At 36.8% G+C, this 23,195-nt stretch overlaps 1 protein-coding gene and 1 long non-coding RNA gene across 14 annotated transcripts in view; one reads left to right on the forward strand and one right to left on the reverse strand.

Moving 5' to 3' along the window:
* Positions 1-536: 536 nt before the first annotated feature.
* On the reverse strand, positions 537-13,640 carry GNPNAT1 (glucosamine-phosphate N-acetyltransferase 1). 7 transcript variants are annotated; one of them, XM_045900873.3, is made up of 7 exons: positions 13,504-13,627; positions 11,964-12,136; positions 7,815-7,982; positions 6,309-6,371; positions 4,714-4,841; positions 3,493-3,554; positions 537-1,752 (listed from the first exon to the last, which is right to left on the reverse strand). In XM_045900873.3, exons 3-7 carry the CDS (start codon positions 7,966-7,968, stop codon positions 1,605-1,607), a joined length of 555 nt encoding a protein of 184 aa, XP_045756829.1. In that variant the 5' UTR covers positions 7,969-7,982; positions 11,964-12,136; positions 13,504-13,627; the 3' UTR covers positions 537-1,604. The 7 variants fall into 7 exon arrangements, with proteins under 7 accessions (XP_045756829.1, XP_054369687.1, XP_045756828.1 ...); XM_054513712.2 differs by having other exon boundaries at positions 13,449-13,588; XM_045900872.3 differs by lacking the exon at positions 11,964-12,136 and having other exon boundaries at positions 13,504-13,640.
* Positions 13,641-13,718: 78 nt separating this feature from the next.
* LOC123861601 (uncharacterized) overlaps positions 13,719-23,195 on the forward strand; it is a 207,623-nt gene continuing 198,146 nt past the window's right edge. For 6 of the 7 annotated variants that reach the window (XR_008508124.2, XR_008508127.2, XR_008508125.2 and 3 more), the window contains exon 1: positions 13,719-13,892. This is a non-coding gene — a long non-coding RNA (uncharacterized LOC123861601). The remainder of the gene's footprint in view (positions 13,893-23,195) is intronic. The other variant, XR_008508122.2, reaches the window with a different exon arrangement.

Below are 23,195 nucleotides of genomic sequence, written 5' to 3' on the forward strand. Positions count from 1 at the left end.
GGACTTAAGAGAAGACCTTAAGGACACTAAAGAGATTTATTTAAATACTAACCTTGTAGACAGTTTTACTTCAAATTGTTCAGAAATGAGAAAGATAAAGCATTTAATTTTGCCTTCTGTTACGCTTTTTTAACATGGGTTTTAATTACTAGAATGTACCTAATAAAGCTACTGTCATGCTACAGTTGTAGGACTCCTGAAATGGCAAAACTGGCTGAAAAGGCAAAAAGCAGGTTTGTTGCTTTCACTAGAGACAGATCACTTCATATGCATAGGTTGTTAGCAGGTAAGTAGTGAACCCTCTACTGGTGAAGGCTTTTTGTTGTTTTAGAAAGCCAACTGTAGCTTACTGCAAGGAGAAATCCTAAATCCAGTTGAGGTAGGTGTGAATCAGGGATAAAAAGTGGTTGGTCTTTATCTTCCCAGTTAATTTTACAAAGCGTACACAAAACTGAAATCTTATGAACCAGGATGTGACCTAAGAGTTCAATTGAGAACTCAAGAAAAACAAAGACATTAGAATTCTAACAAAAGACTTCATCGTATGAACAGGTTTAATGTAACATGGAATGCAAAAGATCAGAACAATTAATAAAATATTGAATCCTTCAACTTGAAAAAATAATTAAAATAAATAAAATCAAAACAAGATAGTGACCAGAATAATAGTACCATGACAATCACAGTAAATAGAAAAGCTTCCATCAGCATTTTAAGGATGTAACAAATGCAGTATGATACATATTTAAATATTCCACTCAGTTTTGTCATTTATTTTTCATAAAAATGTTACTCAGAAGAAAGGCTTCAGACATCGATGATGAGAAATCAGGTTAGAAATACGTAATGTACCAAGATTTGTTAATTCACTGTTAAAAAGTACCTTATATTTGCTCTTAGGTATTTTAAACAAATGAGTAATTATATTTCACATAAGACAGGTGGTACCTTATCTGCGTAAGAATTATATAAACTTTTAGATGTGCACTTAGATTGCTTTACTTTGAATCTCGTTACATTTTATAATTTTCATTTCTACTTTAAAAGGCTGACCAGGTTGTTTACCGATATAGAATTAGGATCAACAGATGTTGGACTGGACTACATTTAGTTACATCTTATCCAATTTCACATGATATGTGGAAAAATGATAACACTCCTAAGTGGTTTTTGGTGTTTCTTTGAAACAAAATATTCATTTTATGAATGTGATAACAGCCTTATTCATGGTATGCTTTTTTTTTTTTTTTTAACAAGCAGTACAGATAGCAGACACAGAACTCCTTACTACCTATACTCTAACTACAAAGAAATGAAGCAAACTTTAGAAAAATACAATGCAAGAAAAGATTCAAGTTAAAAATATATTCCTTTGGTTAAAAATCATCTCCTTTATAATACTCATTTGTAATCTAAACTCACGGCATGTCCCACGAGCCCAAAGTAATCTTCTAAATGTCATTATATTTATTGTATTACAATGTTTTCTTTCAATCCAGTACTTATGGAGGTCACTGGGTTGCAGCAACAAAGTATTTTAACTCTAGGAAGAGTATCGCCTTGTTGCATTAGCTCTTTTGACAAATGTCTTTCTTAAAATATTTTTACTTTAGAAACCTCCGACACATGTAGTTTTCTTCAGATACTGTATATCCGAACTTTTTATAGAAACCAACATTTTGTGGTAGACATTCAAGGGTAATCTTATAACAGTTCAGTTTCTTGCTTAGCAAAGTAAGGGTTGATAATAACCTGAAATTCAAAGGCGGGGGGGAGCATAGAGCATTTGTTAATAAAAATGCATTTGAGTAACTTAGTATGAATGAATAAAAATTACATAAATAACATCAAATTTATATTAGAAACAGGTTTAGAACATGACCTTTCTCACTGTATTCATTTAAATATTCAAATTTTGAGTGGAAAAGCATTTAATTCACCCAAAGCATTTTAGTTTCAAATATACTTTATCTAGTAATCACTAGTGCATTAATAAATAGGACAATACTAAATTCACCCTAAACCCTCTTTAAAAATAGGTTTAATATTAATTTTAACACTAGAGATTGTCAATCTTTTAAAAAACATGGCCAAAATTTTAAATTTTTTTCCTAAATCTATTCAGACTGCTTAGGAACAGTCAGCATTCCCACATGAAATGAGTAAATAATGGCTTTGTTCTTTATCATTTTAAAGCTAATATTTGTGAAAGCATATATCAGATTAACTCTGGATTGCTCTAATTAATATGAAATAGAAACAAAGCAAAAAAGGATACATTTTTCAAATCCTTAAAGAATCCAAACCCAGTATAAGAATGTGATTCTAGGGCGCCTGGGTGGCTCAGTTGTTTAAGCGACTGCCTTCGGCTCAGGTCATGATCCTGGAGTCCCAGGATCGAGTCCCGCATCGGGTTCCCTGCTCGGCAGGGAGTCTGCTTCTCCCTCTGACCCTCCCCCCTCTCATGTGCTCGCTCGCTCTCATTCTCTCTCTCAAATAAGTAAATAAAATAAATAAAATCTTTAAAAAAAAAAAATGTGATTCTAGGGGCACTTGGGTGGCTCAGTGTGGTAAGCATCTGCCTTCAGCACAGGTCATGATCTCAGGGTCCTAGGATGGAGTCCCCCTTTGGGTTCCCTGCTCAGCGGGGAGTCTCCTCCTCTCTCTGCCCCTCCCCCTGCTGGCTCTCTCTCAAAATCTTTAAAAAAAAAAAAAAAGTGATTCTGCCTTAGGGAGACAAAAAAACAGAAAAGATCTACAAAAATTTGCCCAGGGGGGTTTCTCATGTTTGCATAGACTGAAAAGTTGTATCATTTTGAAGACAGAACATCTTGGCTGAAGTTATTAAATTATAAAAGATATGACAAAATTAAGTGGACTAGAATAGTAGAAGCTGGTCTGTTTTGTTCACTGATGTATCCCAAATACCTTATTATCTTGCATAATATAAGAATAATATCTTGCACAGAGCAGGTACTTAATATTTGAGTGAATTCCTTAAAACTCAGAAGAGATGGTATTAAGCTAGTTCTAGCTTATAAAATAGGCAATAAACCTATGAAGCTTGAATTTATTTTAAAAGATTTAGATAAATGCATAGAGGATTATACAGGAAAACCTATTTTAGTATATGTTTCAAAAACTTAAAAGACAGAACATTTCCTTTGTTTTTAAATATGACTGGGAGATGGGTTGATCACTTAGCCAAAGTTTGTTTCCTACTAGTAGGAGAATACTGTTACTAAAAGTGAAAGTTAATAAAAATGTTACAGTCTATAAAACAGTATACTTCCAATTTCTAAACCTTTATATGATAAAACATATAAATACTTTGTTTCTTCATTAAATTTAGTTTAAGCTACAGAGTCAGCCTAATTAGTGACACCCAAAAAGAACTTCAAACAGGAAAACATCTTTTAACAAATAGCAAGAAACTATTACGAGAAACAGGGAAAGTATCTAACCAGGGATACTTTGTTTCTGCCTACTTACAGTTTGCCAAGCTGCTTCCCTCTGCATTCATCACTAACAACAACATCTTCTACTCTTCCTCTCTGAAAATATTTACAATGTTTAAAGGACTAGGCACGTAGTTTTGTTTTTAGCTAAATCAACAAGTGACATAATTCATAGATAAATGTTTTGTAAACGAACTTCAAAAACCAAAATGCAAGCCTTTTTTATTATGGAGGAAATAATATAATGAATCAATTTATGACCTAATCCTGTTTTGTCTATATCCTAAATCTTCGCACCCCACTGTTTTAAAGCAGATTTCAGAATCCACATCACCAAAATGTAATCTTGGCATGTTCATACTACACCATCTTACTCCTTGCTTAATAGCAATTTCAAACATCCAAATACAATTTATTAATTTCTAGTAAACACCACCAAAATTCATACTTCACAGAATACATTCCAAGTGTTCCTATCTTATTTTCATTGATTACCTATGTTCTCATGTGAGTCACAAGTAGTGAACGAGCATTAGAAATGTCACAATTAGAGAATACAGTTGACCCTCGAACAACATGGGTTTGAACTGCACAGGTCCACTTTATGCAGATTTTTTTGATAAATACCATACTGTAAGTGTATTTTCCTTGTTTTTTAACATTTTCTCTAGCTTTATTATAAAAATACCATATACAATATATATAACATACAAAATATGTGTTAACTGTTTATGTTGTTGGTAACACTTCCAGTAAACAGTAGGCTATTAGTAGTTTCTGGGAAGTCAAGTTACATGCAGATTTTTGACTTCAGGAAGTGGGGGTGGGTCTGTCCTTAACTCCCATGTTGTTCAAGGACAATTATATTCTAAACCCTTTAACTCCTTGGAAACTGATGAGAATTTGTGTTAATCTATATACAAAGTATTGTGTAAAAAATAGCATCAGGTATTCTAATCATTACTGCCAAATTTTATGATGCTGACTTGGTTTCTCTAGGACTATACCAAATCTGACACCTTACAGAAAAATTTTTAGCAAACAATTCAGATTATTAATACATTTTCTTCCTCCTAATTTCCAGAACACAATGGGAAAATGTTACTAAGTGATTTCTGAGAGCTTTATTCAGGGCAGTACAGCTCTCATTTTACAATGAAATGCAGTGAGAAAATAGATTTGTCTAATGGAAACTCAAAGTCAGTTTTGCTAGAAAACACCTGTTTTATTCATAAGCATTAATGTGAACACATACCTTAGCACAGGAATGGATGAATTTATGTTCTATTATCAGAGTTGCCGTGGCAACAATTTGTCCTAAAGTCACATCTTCCACAACTGTAACATAATAGTCTCCAGATTTCTTCATGTGCTCAAAAGATTCTGTGTATTAATTGGAAGAGTATTATGTGGTAGACATTAAACTTTAGTAGGTGCCATAAAAATACTAGGATTAGCTTATTTCATATTGAATATTTAAAGTTCTTTCATCATGGTGATTTAAGAAAATATTAATATCATTAAATATAAAATATTAATATTAATGACCAAGTGATTAAAACATCACCAATCATTATCAATGGAAATATGGTCTGTACATTTTAAAAGTCTGCTAGCAAAGTACAACTATTAACAGCTATTACAGGTGAACAGCACTTATAATACAGCACTTATAATACAAATAAATTGTAGATGTTGCCACTTCTGTGACTAATGAATTTTAATATCTTCATTACTTAAAGTCAAATTAACATTTACACTTGATATTTGAATAGAACAAAACTGCAAATTTTATAAGAATGTTTACATGGCTCCATTCTGTAATTTTTAGTCTTCGGGCTTCAAAATATTTTGACAAAGTAGTTTTCAGTTTTCCCTTTGTGACCTGAAGTGTTTAATGACTCCATGACTTGCTTTTTAAGAAACAGAGTCCTCAGTTTTGCTTGTTTTGAAAGCACCTTGTGAAGTAGGTGAAAAATGTTCCCATTTCTAAGTAATCATCCCAAAGTCACATAGATAGAATAGGAGCAAAGATGGAATACTTTCCTCTCAAATTGATTTTTAGTACTTAAATTGCCAAAATAATGGGCTTCTCATCTAATCTGATATGCATGCAAAGAGGAATTCAGGAATAAAAACTGAGCCTAATATTCTCACATAGTTTATTTCCATAGTCTTCTTCTAGAAAGGGTTCTGGAGGGGAAAGAAGAAATAAATTCAATAAAGGAAAACAATGAGAATCAGAAAATGGTGATCTTCATCTTGGGGGAGGGTCAGATAGAGTACAAAACAAAATTACCTAGTGAAGGAAATGAAATTATAGAAAACAGGAGGATAGTGTTAGAGCACTGGATGGAATCAGGAAGGTTCTAGTCTTTTCCTTACCAATAACTACTTGTGATCTTAAGTCATTTGACCTTTCTGGATTTCCATTCTCTCATATATATAAAAAAGGGGGGCTGAACTATAAATTCGAAGATACCAGTTGATCTTAAAATTCAATATAAACAAATTAAATTTAGAACATAATTTCTTACCCTTTTTTATTTGGTGATGAAATTTCCATGAATAACCTAACCACATGAAAAATACTACAATATAAAACAATCTAGAGCTGCCACCTAGCTACAGTAATTATCTAAAAGTCAGGTATTTTGTAAAACATGTTAATTACTACACTTGGATTCTAGAACAGGTTAGCCACATTAAACATTTAAATAATAGCTAATTGTTGTATGAATAATTTCTAACTATTTGAACAAAAAACACAGTAGACACTGAACATAGCTCCAAATGAAAAATCTTGTTTCCCTTTATTTTTCATTCAGGAAAAGAGGCTGTAGTACTTACTCATAAATTGTTCAGGGTTGACAACTCCAGTCTCTGTCAGTTGACCTAGTACCTTAAAAAAACCTAGTTTTGAAAAACAGATTTCAAATCATGAGAAGACCAAATAAAAGATCAATCAAAAAAGCAATGTGTGAAGCTGGTGGGGTTATGGACACTTGTGTTTTCAAAACTTTATGTAATCATTTTAAAATTAATTTTATTATTTAAAAAGATTAAACTGAAACCTGTTCTTTCTATAATCACTACATAAAACAATAGGTTCTACCAAGGTTTTTGCCTACATGAGATTTTTGGAATAGTGCAGACCCTTAATGATTCAAGATTTATAAAACCAGCAGGTATGTAATTTGCATTCAATTTGATGCAGGGAATGCCAAATTTTCCCAAATACATGCTTTGGTGCAAGATTATTATTATGGCCAAATATGGTAATATTTTTAAAATAAAATATATACAATATTGTTGAGACTAATTTTTAAAGATTCCTGATTAATTTCATAAATGTTAATGTGAACATTTTAGAACTTTGAGAATCTTAATTTCTACATGCTGAATAATTAGTTTGGCCAAAATTAGTTTCTTTAGATTTCCTACCAAAAAGAAAATGAAAAAGTTGCTTTTTTTATTACAAAAATGAAAAAGTTGATTTTGTATTAAATTTAAAGAAATCATTTGGAGAATTTAGACATTAAAAAAAGAAATATATGTAAACAAAACCTTTGCAACTTATCCAAGGCATATTATCTCTACCCTCATTCCCCATCCAGCTTCTTAGAGAAGATTTTTCCTTATGTGCCATTATAAATGATAATTTTACCTTTATGAAAAGTCTTTTTGGATTCTTAATTAGGAAGGAGTACTGTTGTACTTTAAGTCATTTGAAATATTTCACAGTAATACCTGGTCTTAGCCATGATATATATATATTAGAATTGTCTCAGTCACTTTAAAAATTAAGTACAAAAGGGGCACCTGGCTAGCTCAGTTAGTGAAGCATGCAACTTGATCTCGGGGTCATGAGTTCGAGCTCCACGTTGGGTGTAGAGCTTACTTCAAAATAAATAGAATCTTTAAAAAAAATTAAGTACAAAAAATAATTCAAAAGTCAAACATTATTTTTTAAAATTATCAGCACCATTATGTTTCTGGAGAAAATAGAATGCCAATTACAGTTGACCCTTGAATAACACAGGATTGAACTATATGGGTCCACTTTTTTTTTCAATAAACACAGTATTGTTAATAAATGTTCTCTTCCTTATGATTTTAGTAACATTCTCTTTTCTCTAGCTTACTTTAAGAATACAGTACATAACACATATAACGTGTTAATCAACTATTTCTGTTATTGGCAAGGCTTCCAGTCAACAGTAAGCTGTTAAGTGTTTGGCAAATCAAAGTTTATACACAGATTTTCAAATGCACAGGGGTCAGGTGCCCCTAACCCCCATGTTATCAAGGACCAACTGTGTAATTCTAACCAGGATTTGTAAACTGAGTCCCTACCTCTATTTAAGTCAGCAGTACAAAGGGGCCTCAAAACCAAACCTTCTCCAGGATGTGTTGGGGAAATGGCTGGAGAAAAGGTAGCTGTATTCTGGCTCCAGTCCACTTCTTTGAGTAGACTTGGGTCAAACATAGGAGTTTCATCAGGTTTCATCTTTGCAGTAAGATCTAAAATACAATTTTAAATGGTAAGGCATTTTAATATGGAATTAGGATCAGTGAGAAATTCTATTACTTAATAAAAATGAACACATATGCAAGATAACTCATTCTATCCTGAATCTCACATAAATGCCACAACCACAGATAAATAGAAAACTCACGGTGAACATCAGATAGTAAAGAAGTGACTGACTTTATAAGTTTTAAACTAAAAACCATATTTTCTAGCAAGTATTTTAAAACATTTTTCTTGGGGCACCTGGGTAGCTCAGTGGTTGAGCGACCAACTCTTGGTTTCTGCTTGGGTCATGATCTCAAGGGTCATGAGATCGAGCTAGCATTGGGCTCTGTGCCGGGCGGAATTTGCTGGAGATTCTCTCTCTCTGACCCTCCCCACGCTGACGTGCGTGCTCTAAAATAAATAAATGAATAAAATCTTAAAACATTTTTCCTATGGGTTGGTGCTAGCATAGCACTGTGAATAGCTGACTTAACATGAGCTTTTACTTTTTTTTTCGTTACTGGATTTTATTACTGGGCTCCACAATTATTTGTTGGTCTTACCACTAAGACTTACTGGGTATGTTATTTGTTTATATGAACCATGAACAGAAGATAATTGATGAACTGGCTTAGATTACTTACTCTCCACGTTCATTCTAATATCTGGTCTTAGCTATGACAGATTCGTATTAAAGGTATCTGTTGGATTTTATTTTCACACCAGATTTTCTAAAAATCTATAATGTAAGTTTCTCAGCTGCATTTAGGCAGCTTAAGAATAGCCAGTGTTTTTCATGCTATTATAAAAGGGTCATTTTATGGTATTGTCCTCTTTTTTGAACACTCAGAAATGGGCAGATTACTAGGTGTAGTCTAATAAAACAGACTAAATAGCAAATAGAAGGATAGAATAAAGCATAAAAATGGGAGCAGCGGCATGTCTGTGGAACAGAGTTGCTAGAACAGAGTCTTCCTAACAACTGTTATGAGACTGTAAAACAACCCCCCCTAACTTCCATTTCTATCTCTTTACCCAGTTAAGGAAACTATTCTATTTGATACTTGCTTCTAGCGCTTCTTTGAAACAAAGAATTTAAAGATATATAGCCATAACATTACCACAAAACAAGGAAACAAATAGGAAAAAGTCCATTTAATGACAACGGTTTTCCCTATAATCCCACCCCCATTATGTTCCCTATTTCCTAAGTCACAATATGCTTAAGGGCAATCCTTAACTTTTCCTTAAAGGTCCGTTCAACTCCTGACACAACCCTATAGGTAATGCTGCACTGTAGTAGAGGCTTTGGGAAGGTAGCATGATGTAGTAACAGAAGTTAAAATTTGTTCAGCACTTTTGATGGATCAGGCATTGTTCAAAGAACCTTACACAATACTAATTCATTTACTTCAACAATCTCACAGGATAGGGATGATTATTAGCTCCATTTTAACAGATGAGGAAATGCAGGCAACACATGGTAAGTAACCTGCCCAAGATCACAAAATTAGTGGAGCCAGTAAACCTAAGACAGAAAAAAGCATGAGCTCTGGAGTCAAAGCTGGTGTTCAAATGTCAAATGTGATTATGGCTAATGTCAACTCTGACAATCTGTTTCCTCATTTGTAAAATGGAGATGAAATTATTAGAAGGATGAAATGAATTATTATATACAGCACTTAACAGTGCCTGGCACACTGCAAGTGCTCAATGGGATATATTCTAGTTAGCAACTAATTAAAAATTCATGTTTATAAATTGTTTTTAATATTTTTCATCATTAATTCATGAGTCAGGCACTGTGCTGGGTACAGGGGCTGCAAAAAGGATGACAGGTTATATGTTTATGTTAAACTGAAACTTTCTTGGATAGGAAAGAAAGAATAAAAAAATAATCATAGTTTATTATGTAGAATACCAAAGGGCTTTTTTTTTCCCCCTCAAAAATGACTCAAATATCTTATGCCATAAACACTATCCCTGGTTCTAAGACTAATAAGGAAATAAATTGTGATGATTAACAATCATATCAAATTTAACAAGCTTACAGTCCACTTGAAACAGATTTTTTTATAGGTTAACTTTAATGCATGCATTTTACTGTTTGTCCCTGATAATTGGATCCCTGAGGCTTTTGGGTTTACGCTCATCTCAAAGATGAGATGAGTAACATCATTGTAACAACACTGTTTTTTGGGTATGCAAATAAACAGGCTAAATATTTATTTTTTTTTACTTTTTTTTTAAAGATTTATTTATTTTTATTTGAGAGAGAGAGAATGAGAGAGAGCGAGTACATGAGAAGGGGGAGGGTCAGAGGGAGAAGCACACTCCCTGCCAAGCAGGGAGCCCGATGCGGGACTAGATCCAGGGACTCCAGGATCATGACCTGAGCCGAAGGCAGTCGCTTAACCAACTGAGCCACCCAGGCGCCCCCAGGCTAAATATTTATTAACAAAGTAAAACGTATATATTAAATACAGAAGCCAGAGAGTTAAAAATTTCGTTCCTCAGGGCAACACACTATTTAAACAGGTTTGATTATCATTTTATTTAACATACAGTTGTAACCATGAAATTTAAAGAAAGCTCAAAAGGGAATTTAGATGAACATTAGAACAATTTAAAGTTAACTAGATTACTTTTTCCTATGAAGATGCCCAAGTTTACAATAGAATATAGCCTAGAGAACACAAAATACAGTTAATAATTTCCAAGAGAGAAAGGGGAGAGGAGGTACACAAGAGAATTAGGATTATGAAGCCTTTAACTAATGAATTTAAACAGTAAATACTATTTTTCCTATGCTTTTCTTTAATCAGATGGTCCTATTCCATGAATGATCAAAAAAATAATATTGGCTAAAATTTATGGAGTGCTTTGTATTTGTTAACTCATAAAAATACAATGAAAGGTCTATCATTATTATCCCCATTTTACAGACCAGGAAGCAGGCACAGTAATTTGCTCAAGATAACAGAGCCAATAAGGAACAGAGTTAGGATTCAAAACCAGGCAACAGAGCCAGCTTCAAGGGCACTGGACCTGTGCAGTGCCCAAGGCCCCCCACTTGGTTCTACTTTCTGCTGCCACTGTTTTGAGATTCTTAATTTTTCAACAAAGAGCCCTCCATTTGTGTTTTGCACGGGTTACCACAGATTATGCAGCCATTCCTGCATGACTACAGATTCTATACTTTTAGTACTGAAGATGCACTAGTGAAGATGAATTCCCTACTTAATTATACAAGTTAAAAATTTAGTCAAAAGCAACACTTATAAACTGTATTTGGAAAATAAGAGTATCAGATATGTCAAAATACAAAAAACAAAGCATTCTGAATAGAAATAAGAATCCATTAACCAGGCAATTAGATTAAAATGTTTTTATGACCTATTTTACAAAACAAAGCCATACCTAAAGTTACTTTCCTTTATCTTACTCCATCCCCATTAAGTAAAATTCTGCTGGTGCCCAATATGCTGAGAAAGTTAAAATAGGATGTGATTTGATACCAAATTTCAAAAGATTTTAGAAAGGAATGAAATAAATTTGGTTTACAAAAGAAATAATATTTTAGCATCTTAAGGCGCCCACGGTATTGCAAACCCAGGAAATTTCAGTAAATAGAATTGCAGTTGTTTGAGGCTAAGTATCATTATCACTGGGGTGACTGATTTTAAAAAGTAAACCCTAGGGTCACCTGGCTCAGGTCGTGATCCCAGGGTCCTAGGATCAAGCCCTGCAAGGAGCCCTGCACAGTTGGAGTCTGCTTCTCCCTCTTCAGTTCCCCCTGCTTCTGCTCTGTCAAATAAATAAATAAAATCTTTAAAAAAATAAAAAATAAACCCTATCCCTCCCTAAATATTTCTCCAAAACTTTTCCAATTTAACTGCCAAGTTAGCACGCATTTACAAGGCCCATACATGCCTTACAGCCCAATGAGTGCCTAGTGAATGAATAACAAATGGTGTAAGACTTACTTGAAGGTCACATTTCAGAAAATCCAAAAGAAGAAAGATTGCCAAATCGTCACAAGTGATATCACAAAAACCATACACCAAACTCATTTTTACTAGGATCATCAGGTTTTCATTCAGTTGACTATTCTTTGGACACAATTTCAACTATTTGGTTTCCCAGCTTCCACAGCACACTAAAATACAAATAGGGAGGAGGTGCTGCAGAAGCAAGCAACTGAGAGCAACAAGTAATAATAGACACTGGGAATGAAAATTTTAAAAAGCATAATCCAAGGCCAAGACTAAAGTGCTTAACATACGTTCAGAGCCACCGGGCCATCACTACATTACTTCAGTACATGATGAACGGGGGAAAGTTTGCTGTTTGAGACTTTAGGGTTTGTCTACATAGATTTCATGACAATTTGAATAATAATTTGACAAAGTTTTTAATCTAAAGAACACTTTATTCGAGGATTTAACAGGCCTGGCCATATTTATTAAACTAGGCAATTATACTTGAGAATTTTAAAAAGTATTTTCTGATCGTTTATTTGATCCCTATAATCTGGCGTTATTCCCAGACTACCGATTAGGAAACGTGCATATGGAGCTCCAAGGTAACACAGCAAATGAGTGAATTGGGACTAGGATCCTATCTTGCTTTCCCATCTTGAGCTCTAAAATACCATACTCAATAGACACCAATCTTTACATCATCACACCAGACAGGTAGCTCTAATTCTAAAAAATGTCAGCGAATTCTGCCTAAATAGAACCGATCTAAATGATTTCTTGAGATCCATTCTAAGATTTGTTCAGGAGTGTATAACCTAACAAAACTAATTCCATAATCGCCCATTTCAATTTTGTACGAAATTTTAAGAGTTCGGCTTACATAAACATCAGCTCCTCTTATAAGGGAAATCATAGTGTCTAGGGGTACAAGCCCCGGGAAAAGAGACAAAGGATGTCCCTCCTTCCTGCAGTGAAAGCCCCAATTAGTCAGTGCAGGATGTGATCTTCGGAGCAGGAGCATGTCCTCATGCGGCTCCCGACCGCCGCGGGGTGCACCTCGGAAAGGAACGGGTAAAAGAGGGGTCGGGGCATTTGTGCCTGTTCAAAACCAGTGGCAGCAGAGACTGAGCAACTGTCTCGATCCTCCACGCTAAAGCCTGCTGAGCGAAGAGTTAGTTTCGACCCCGGTCCCTGCTCCCGCAGCCCTGTGCGGCTGGACCACTGGCCCCATCCCTAACCTCTCTCTGCTCCAGGCGCGTGTCCGCTCAACTTGCTCGGAACCGCGCTCTACAACCACACGTGCACCGACCTGGCCAAGCTAAATGCGCGGCTCCCGGAACAGACCCCTCCCACCCGGGCCTAGCTCGCCTCGCCCGGGGGCAGCAGTCACAGTCACACCTGTTTGATAAATGTGCAGGCAGGCCCGCGACGGCCCCCAGGACACCCGGCGCGCCCCGCTCTCGCTCCCCGGCCCCCAGCCTCCCTCACCCGTGGAGGCCTCGCGGTCGGCGCTCCTCTCCAGGCCCGTCGGACTCTCACCCACCCCGGTACACAGCACCAGATCCGGATCCGGCTTCAGCGCCAGCCCCACCTCCTCCGCTACCTCCCGAGCCACGGTTGCCGTCGCGGCCGCCGCTACGCGAGCCGCGACCACGACGTGGCAGCGCCAACGCCTCCGCCCCACCCCGGGCCGCTTACGCAGGGCCGCGCGCAGGCGGGCGGAGGCGCTCCGGGGGCGGAGGGCGAGGGGCGGGCCGGGGCGGGGCCTGCGGCGGGCTCTCGCACGTGGGGCGCGGCGAGGACCGCCCCCGCGGGGACTCCGCCTCCCGGCGGCGCGGGGCGGCACCTCGGCTGGCTACCTGCGGCGTTCCCCGCGGCCTCCGGCTCTCCGCTTCTCTGGAAATAGCTCAGCTCAGGAGTCAGCGAAGCAGTGTAAGTGCTGATAGTGTGGGCCTCTTTCATTTTCGGAAGCCGGACGTTCGGCCTCTTACCCTCTTCGGTTGCCCCTTGTGGCCCTCTGTTAATAGTCCATTTAATTAGGACTTCGGCGACTCACTGGCAGCTGGAAGCTCCTCATCCTCAGTTTTCTGAGTCACCTCCATGAAGCGGGGCCACTACACTCCTTTCACATCCTTTTTGGATGAACCATAGGGTTCAGGCACTGGTTCTCAGCTGTGGCGGGTTTGCCTCCCAGGGGACAGCTGGCAATGCCTGGAGCTTTTTCAGCCTCATGTCTGTGGGAGAGGTGTCACTGGCGTCTCTCCAGATTGACAGAGGGTAGAGGTGGGGCGAGACCAGGTACGCTGTTAAACATCTTGAAATACACTGGACAGGGCCCCACAACAACGTTTCAACCTGGTCTGAAATCTCAGTACTGCTGAGGTGGAGAAACCCTGGGTTAGGACAAGAAAAAATGACTTTTCTCTGAGCTCCCATTTCCAAAAGACATGTCCTCATTTTACAGATTAGGAAACCGAGGTTCAGGGACGTTAAGTAATTTACCAAAGTCACAGAGCTCGTAGCTCCCATTCCTTGCCTTATGCCATAAATTTCAACTTACTGAAATTGCGAAGTATTTTATTCTTAATATTGTTCAGTGAACACCGTATATAGTCTGCCAGGAATTAAATTTTCTGCTTATTTGTGAGATTTAAATTCCAGTTAACACTTTTACTGGTTCATGCATTCTCACACCTTCAAACAAAAGTGGGGCTGATGGCATCCACATTTCTGTGTCCGTCCTTTTACCCTTTTGCGTAGGAAGGTTTGTATAAGACATAAAAAGAAAGAAACACCACAAATACTAAGAAACATATAGCTTTGTTTCCTTATCACAGTCTGGCCCTATGTTTTCAATGAGTTTCTTCTGAGCAACAGAATCCTGTAAATTTTATAATTTAACAAAAAGTGAAGCAATCAATTATAAAATTTATCATAGAACACAGTTCTAAAAGGTACCCCAAAAGATTTCCTGCATTTCCGACGTATTCCTCCTTTTCCCTTTTGTACCAAAGGAACACAACTTCTCCTTAATAGTCACTCTAGCCAGTGCAGTGCCCTCTTTCTTTGCCTGCTGGTTTACATGCAATGAGGAACCCAAGGTGGCCAGGTGACAATCTCAACGTCTACTTTAATGGAATCATTGATGTGTTTTCTAGTCATTTTTATTTTATTTTGTTTTTTTATTGAGATATAAATCACATATAACGTATTAGTTTTAGAGGTATAACAATGATTTGATATACTTATATATTGCAAAATGATTATTTCAATAAGTTTAGTTAACATCCCTCACCACACGTAGTTACAAATTTGTTTTTTCTTGTGATGAGAACTTTTAACATTTACTCTCTTCGCAACTTTCAAGTATAAAATACAGTATTGTTACCTGTACTCAAGCCGTGCCTACATTACATCCCCAGGACTAATTTAACTTATAACTAGAAATTTGTGCCTTTTGACCCCTTCACAGATTTTGCTCCCTACCCCCCAACTCTGGCAACCACTAATTTGCTGTCTATATCTATGAATTTGTTTGTTGGGTTTTTTTTAGATTCAACATAGAAGTGAGATCATAGAGTATTTGTCTTTCTCTGACTTATTTCACTTACTGTAATGTATTAAAACTCTATCCAAGTTGTAAATGACAGGATTTCCTTTTTAATGGCTGAATAATATTCCTGTGTGTGTGTGTACACAAACTTCTTTATTCACTCATCTAACAGTGGACACTTAAGTTGTTTCCATGTCTCACCTATTGTTAGTAATGCTGCTATGAACATGTGGGAGTATGTATCTTTTCTGGATAGTGGTTAAATTTTTTTTGGATAAATATGCAGACATGGAATTGCAGACCATATGATAGTTTCTGTTTTAAAATTTTTGAGGAACATGTTTTTGTTTTTGTTTTGGGTTGTTTAGAACAGTTTTTTTTTAAGTTTTAATTTTAATTCCAGTTAACATACAGTGTTATATTAGAGTAAGGTGTACAATATAGTGATTCAGTAATTCTATACATTGCTCAGTGCTCATCATAATAAGTGTACTCTTAATCCCCACCACCTATTTCATCCATCCCCCTACCCACCTCCCCTCTGGTAACCATCAGTTTGTTCTCTATAGTTAAGAGTCTGGTTTTTGGTTCGTCTCTCTTTTCTCCCCACTTTGCTTGTTTTGTTTCTTAAATTCCATATATAAGGGAAATCATATGGTATTGTCTTTCTCTGACTGACTTATTTCGCTTAGCATTATATTCTCTAGCTCCATCCATGTTGTTGCAAATGGCAAGCTTTCATTCTTTTTTATGGCTGAATAATATTCCATTGTATATATACACCACATCTTCTTTATTCATTCATCTATGGATGGACACTTGGGCTGCTTCCATATCTTAGCTATTGTAAACAATGTTGCAATGAACATGTGGGTGTATATATCTTTTTAAATTAGTGTTTTTGTATTCTTTCGGTAAATACCCAGTAGTGTGACTGCTGGATTATAGGGTAGTTGTATTTTTAATTCTTCGAGGAACCTTCATACTGTTTTCCACAGTGGCTGTACCAGTTTGCATTCCTACCAACAGTACAGAAGTGTTCCTTTTTCTCCACATCCTTGCCAACACCTGTTGTTTTGTGTTACTGATTTTAGCCATTCTGACATGTGAGGTGATATCTCTTGTAGTTTTGATTTGTGTTTCCCTGATGGTTAAGCGATGATGAGTATCTTTTCATGTGAAGGTTGGCCATCTGTATGTTTTCTTTGGAAAAATGTCTGTTTATGTCTTCTGCCCATTTTTTAATTAGATTGTTTTTTGGGTGTTGAATTTTATAAGTTTTTTATAAATTTTGGATTCTAGTCCTTTATCAGATATGTCATTTGCAGATATCTTCTCCCATTCAGTAGGTTGCCTTTTAGTTTTTGTTGATTGTTTCCTTCACAGTGCAGAAGCTTTTTATTTTAATGTACTCCCAATGGTTTATTTTTGCTTTTGTTTCCCTTGCCTCAGGGAACCTATCTAGAAAAAGTTCGTACAGCCAGTGTCAAAGATATTACTGCCTGTGTTCTCTTCCAGAATTTTTATGGTTTCAGGTCTCACATTTAGGTCTTTAATCCATTTGGAATTTATTTTTGTGTATGGTGTAAGAAAGTGGTCTAGTTTCTTTCTTTTGCATGTTGCTGTCCAGTTTTCCCAACATCATTTGTTGAAGAGACTCTTGTTCCTATTGGATATTCTTTCCTGCTTTGTCAGAGATTAATTGACCCTATAATTGTAAGTTTATTGGGGCACATGTGTGGCTCAGTCGGTTAAGTGATTGCCTTCAGCTCAGGTCATGATCCTGGGGTCCTGGGATTGAGCCCCGCATCAGGATCCCTGCTCAGCAGGGAGCCTGCTTCTCCCTCTCCCTCTGCCCGTTCCCATGCTTGTGCTCGCTCTCTCTTTCTCTCTCTCAAATAAATAAATAAAATCTTAAAAAAAAAGAAAAGCACACATATACACACGCACAAAACAACTGTGGGTTCATTTCTGGGCTTTCTGTTCTGTTCCATTGATCTATATGTCTGTTTTTCTACCAGTACTATACTGTTTTGATTACTACACCTTTGTAATATAACCTGAAGTCTGGAATTGTGATGCCTCCAGCTTTGTTTTTCTTTTTCAAGATTGTTTTGGCTATTCAGGGTCTTTTGTGGTTCCATACAAACTTTAGGGTTGTTATAGTTCTGTGAAAAATGCTGTTAGTATTTTGATAGAGATTGCATTAAATGTATAGATTGCTTTGGGTACTGTGGACATTATAACAATATTTGTTCTTCAGATCCATAAGCTTGGAATGGCTTTTCATTGCTTTGTGTTGTCTTCCACACTTGATCTTAGCCAAAAGGCCGAGAAGCGATTTTTGTGTTGTCTTCCATTTCTTTCATCAGTGTTTTATAGTTTTCAGAGTACAGGTCTTTCACCTCTTTGGTTAAGTTTATTCTTTTATATCTTATTATTTTTGGTGCAATGATAAATGGGATTATTTTCATAATTTCACTTTCTGCTGGTTCATTATTGCTATATAGGAAAACAACAGATTTCTGTACATTGATTTTGTATCCTGCCACTTTACTGAATTCATTTATTAGTCCTAGCAGTTTTTTGGTGGAGTAGTTTGGGTTTTCTATATATAGCATTATGTCATCTGCAAATAGTGAAAGTTTTACTTCTTCCTCACCAATTTGTATGCCTTTTATTTCTTTTTGTTGTGTTATTGCTGTGGTTAGGATTTCTAGTCCTATATTGAATAAAAGTGGTGAGAGTGGACATCCCTGTCTTGCTCCCAATCTTAGAGGAAAAGCTCTTAGTTCTTCCCCATTGACGATGAAGTCAGCTGTGGGTTTTTCATAAATGGCCTTTATTGGGGCACTTGGGTGGCTGCTCAGTCAGTTAAGCATCTGCCTCCGGCTCAGGTCATGATCCTAGGGTCCTGGGATCAAGCCCCATGTTGGGCTGCCTGCTCAGTGGGGAGCCTGCTTCTTCCAATCTCTCTGCCTCTCCCCCTGCTTGTGTGTGCATACTCTCTCTCTCTCTGTCAAATAAATAAATAAATAAAATCTTTTTTAAAAATGGCCTTTATTATATTGGAAGTATATTTTCTCTAAACCTCCTTTGTTGAGGGTTTTTATCATGAATGGTTGTTGTACTTTATCAGAAGCTTTTTCTGCATCTATTGAAATGATCATATGTTTTTTTTGTTTTGTTTTGTTTTATTCATGAGAGACAGAGCGAGAGAGAAAGGCAGAGGGAGAAGCAGGCTCCCAAGGAGCAGGGAGCCCGATGCGGGACTTGATCCCAGGACCCTGAGATCATGACCTGAGCCGAAGGCAGACACTTAACCATCTGAGCCACCCAGGCGCCCATCATATGGTTTTTATACTTTCTCTTATTGATGTAGTAATGTATCACATTGATTGATGTGCAAATATTGAACTATCCTTGTGTGCCAGGAATAAATCTCACTTGATTGCAGTGAAAGATTTTTTTAATGTATTGTTGGATTTGGTTTGATAGTATTTTGTTAAGCATTTTTGCATCTGTGTTCATCAAAGATATTGTCCTGTAGTTCTCTCTCTCTCTCTCTCTTTTTTTTTTTTTTTTTTTTTGTGGTGTCTTTTTCTGGTTTTAGAATCAGGGTAATGCTGGCCTCGTGGAATGAATTTGGAACTTTTCCTTCCTTTTCTATTTTTTGGAATAGTTTGAGAAGAACAGGTATTAACTCTTCTTTAAAGGGTGGTTTGGTAGAATTCGCTCATGAATCCATCTGTTCCTGGACTTTTGTTTGTTTGGAGTTTTTTGGTTACTGATTCAATTTTGTTGCTGATAATTGGTCTGTTCAAATTTTCTATTTCTTCCTGATTCTGTTTTGGGAAGTTATATGTTTCCAGGAATTTATTCATTTCTTCTAGGTTGTCCAATTTGTTGGCATATAGTTTTCCATAATATTTTCTTATAATTGTTTTTATTTCTGTGGTGTTATTTCTCCTCTCTCATTTGTGATTTTATTTATTTCAGTCCTTTGTCTTTTTTTCTTGATAGGTCCTGGGTAGAGGTTTATCAATTTTATTGATTTTTTAAAAAGAGTTATTTATTTTAGAGAAAGTGAGAAAGCATGAGTGGGAGGGGCAGAGGGAGAGGGAGAGAGAAGCTCAAGCAGACTCTGCGCTGAGTGTGGAGCCTGATACAGGGCTTGATCCCACAACCGCAAGATCACTACCTGAGCTGAAACCGAGAGTCAGACTGACGCCTGGCCAACTGCACCATGTAGGTGCCCCTTTATTGTTTTTTTAAAAATTTGTCCTATTGTTTTTTAGTTTCTATATAATTTATTTCTGTTCTAATCCTTATTGTTTCCTTCCTTCTGCTGGTTTTAGGTTTTATTTGTTGTTCTTTTTAGCTCTTTATGTGTAAAGTTAGTTGTTTATTTGGGATTTTTCCTGCTTCTTGAGGTAGGATGGTATTGCTATAAGCTTTCATCTTAGAACTGCTTTGCTGCATCCCAAGGTTTTTGACCCATTGTATTTTCATTTTTATTTGTTTCCATGTACTTTTAAAGTTCTTCTTTTATTTCTGGTTGACCAATTCATTGTTTAGTAGCATGTTATTTAGCCTCCATGTATTTATGGTCTTCCAGATATTTTCTTGCTGTTGACTTCTGGCCGTTGTGGTCAGAAAAGATGCATGATATGACTTCAATCTTTTTGAATTTGTTGAGGCTTGTTTTGTGAGCTAATATGTGATCTATTCTGGAGAGTGTTCCATGTGGACTTGAAAAGAATGTGTATTCTTCTGATTTAGGTTGGAATGTTCTGTGTACATCTGGTAAGTCTATCTGGTCCAGTGTGTCATTCAAAGCCATTGTTTCCTTGTTGATTTTCTATTTAGATGATCTGTTCATTGATGTGAGTGGGGTGTTAAAGTCCCCTACTATTATTGTATTATTATTGATTAGTTCCTTTATGTTAGTTATTAACCATTTTATGTATTTGGGTATTCCTATTTTGGGTGTATAAATATTTATAATTGTTATATCTTCCTGTTGGATTGTCATCTTTATTATTATATAGTGTCCTTCTTTGTCTCTTGTTACAGTGTTTGTTTTACAGTTTAGTTTGTTCAATATAAGTATTGCTACACTGGCTTTCTTTTGATATCCATTATCATGATAGATGTTTCTCCATTCTGTCACTTTCAATCTGCATGTGTCTTTAGGTCTAAAATAAGTCTTTTGTAGGCAGCATATAGATGGGTCTTGTTTTATCCATTTGTTACCCTATGTCTTTTGATTGGAGCATTTAGTCCATTTATATTCAAAGTAATTATTGATAGATATTTATTGCCATTTATTACTTGTTTTGTGGTTGTTTCGGAAGATTTTCTCTGATCCTTTCTTATCTTTCTCTCTTATATGGTTTTCTGGTTTTCTTTAGTGATATATTTGGATTTCTTTCTCTTTATTCTTTGCATATTTATTAGTGGGTTTTGATATATGGTTACCATTAGGTTGTATATAACTTCTTCTCCATATAGCAGTCTATATTAGTACATAATATATATATATAATAATATTAAGTTGAAGGTCATTTAAGTTTGAGCCCATTCTTTACTCCTCCCCACATTTTAGGTATATGGTATCATATTTTACATCCTTTTATTTTATGAGTTCCTTGATCAATATTTTACAAAAATATTTGTTTTTTACTGCTTTTGTGTTACCTTCATACTGTTACTTTTGGTCTTTCCTTTCCACTCAAAGAGTCCCCTTTAATATTTCTTGCAGGGCTGGTTTAGTGGTCATGAACACTTTTAGTTTTTGTTTTTCTAGGGAACTCTTTATCTCTCCTTCTGTTCTAAATGATAGCCTTGCTGGATATAGTATTCTTGGCTGCAGATTTTTTTTCAGCACTTTGAGTATATCATGCCACTCTCTTGTGGCTTAGAAAGTGTCTGCTGAAAAATCTCCTGATAGCTATGGGGTTTCCCTTGTATGTAACTGTCTCCTTTTGTCTTTCTGCTTTAATGTTTTTTTCTTTATCACTGTATTTTCCATTTTAATTATAACATGTCTTGGGGTGGATCTGCTTTTGTTGATTTTGTTGAGAGTTCTCTGTGCCTCTTGGATCTGGATATTTATTTCCTCCCCCAGATTAGGGCAGTTTTCAGCGATTATTTATTCAAATAAATTTTCTGCCCCCTTTTCTCTCTCTCTCCTTCTTCTGGGACTCCTATAATGTGAATGTTATTACGTTTGATAGAGTCACTGAGTTCCCTAAGTCTATTCTCGTTTTGCATAATTCTTTTTTCTTTCTTTTATTCAGCTTGATTACTTGCCATTACTGTGTTTTCTAGGTCATTAATTCATTCTTCAGCTTTTTTCATCCTATCAAGCATGTTTCTCATTCCGTTTATTGTTCCCTTATCTCTGCTTTGTTATTCCTTATTCTATGTTAAGGGTCTTAGTCATGTCTTTCATCCTTTTCTCAAGTCCAGTGACTGTGTTATGATCATTGCTTTAAATTCTCCATCAGGCATGTTACTTATATCTGTTTCACTTAGATTTTTGGCTGTGGCCTTTTCCTGTTCTTTCATTTGGAACAGATTCCTCTGTCTTCTCATTTTGTCTAAGTCTCTGTGCTTGCTTCTGTGTATTAGGAAAGTCAGGTACTTCTCCAATTCTTTTTTTGTTTTGTTTTTAAGATTTTATTTATTGAGAGTGTGCACACATGTGCATGCACACGAGTTGGGGGAGGGATAAAGGGAGAGGGAGAAGTAAATTCCCTGCTGAGCAGGGAGCCTGACACGGGGCTCGATCCCAGAACCCTGAGATCATGACCTGAACTGAAGGCGGATCCCCAACTGACTGAGCCACCCAGGCGCCCCAGTACTTCTCCTATTCTTAAGGGTAACAGCCTTATGAAAAACTGGTCGTGTAGTGCCCTGCCATATGGTGTCCCCTGTTCCCCAGGGCCTGGTGCTTCTGAGAGTGTCTCCAGTGTGTGCTGTGTGGGCTCTGCTATTGTGTCCTGGCCATTTTTTCTTTAAGGCTAGTCATCAGCAGAGGCTGTCTGCCTATTGCGGGCAGTGATTGGTCCCTGGCCTGAATGTGGCAAGTTTTAACTGGGTGTGCTCTTGTCTGCTTGTGAATTGAGACCAGCTGCCAGAACTGAGGCCCTTGAAAACCAGGGTTGGAAGATGGGCTGTAGGCAGGGGTTTGGGCCAGTCTTCTGGGCAAGGGGGCCCGCCTTGCTGTGACTGAGGTAAGCATGGGTGGGAAAGACAATTCCACCAGAGCCTGGAGGGGACTGGGCTTGGTATAGCAAATTACGTAGCAAGTGTTGGCACTCTGCTGGTTCCCACAGATGGCCCCGTACTTATGCTGAGTGGTGAGGGAGGGAAATGGCACCTGCTAGGTCCTTTGTTCCAGGAGGGGTCTCTCTATGACTGCTGCCTCTCTGGCACACATTCCAAGAAGAGCAAATAACCTCCCCATTATGTGCCCTAGGCACTCTTCAGCTTGCTGTTTCCATGTTGTATGTCACAGGCTCTTTTCCTTGCCTTCTCTCCAAGAGCAGCCCCAATATCTTGGGGCTCTCCCAGAGCCAAGTATGCTGACCTTTATTTTTTTATTTTATTATTCTTTTTAAACAACTCTTTTTTTTTTTTTTAAGATTTTATTTATTTATTTGACAGAGAGAGAG

The sequence above is a fragment of the Mirounga angustirostris genome, unplaced genomic scaffold, assembly GCF_029215605.1.
Source record: "Mirounga angustirostris isolate CCGP_5_RB_7025 unplaced genomic scaffold, mMirAng1.0.hap1 SCAF_9, whole genome shotgun sequence".
In the NCBI taxonomy this organism is placed as follows: Eukaryota; Metazoa; Chordata; class Mammalia; order Carnivora; family Phocidae; genus Mirounga; species Mirounga angustirostris.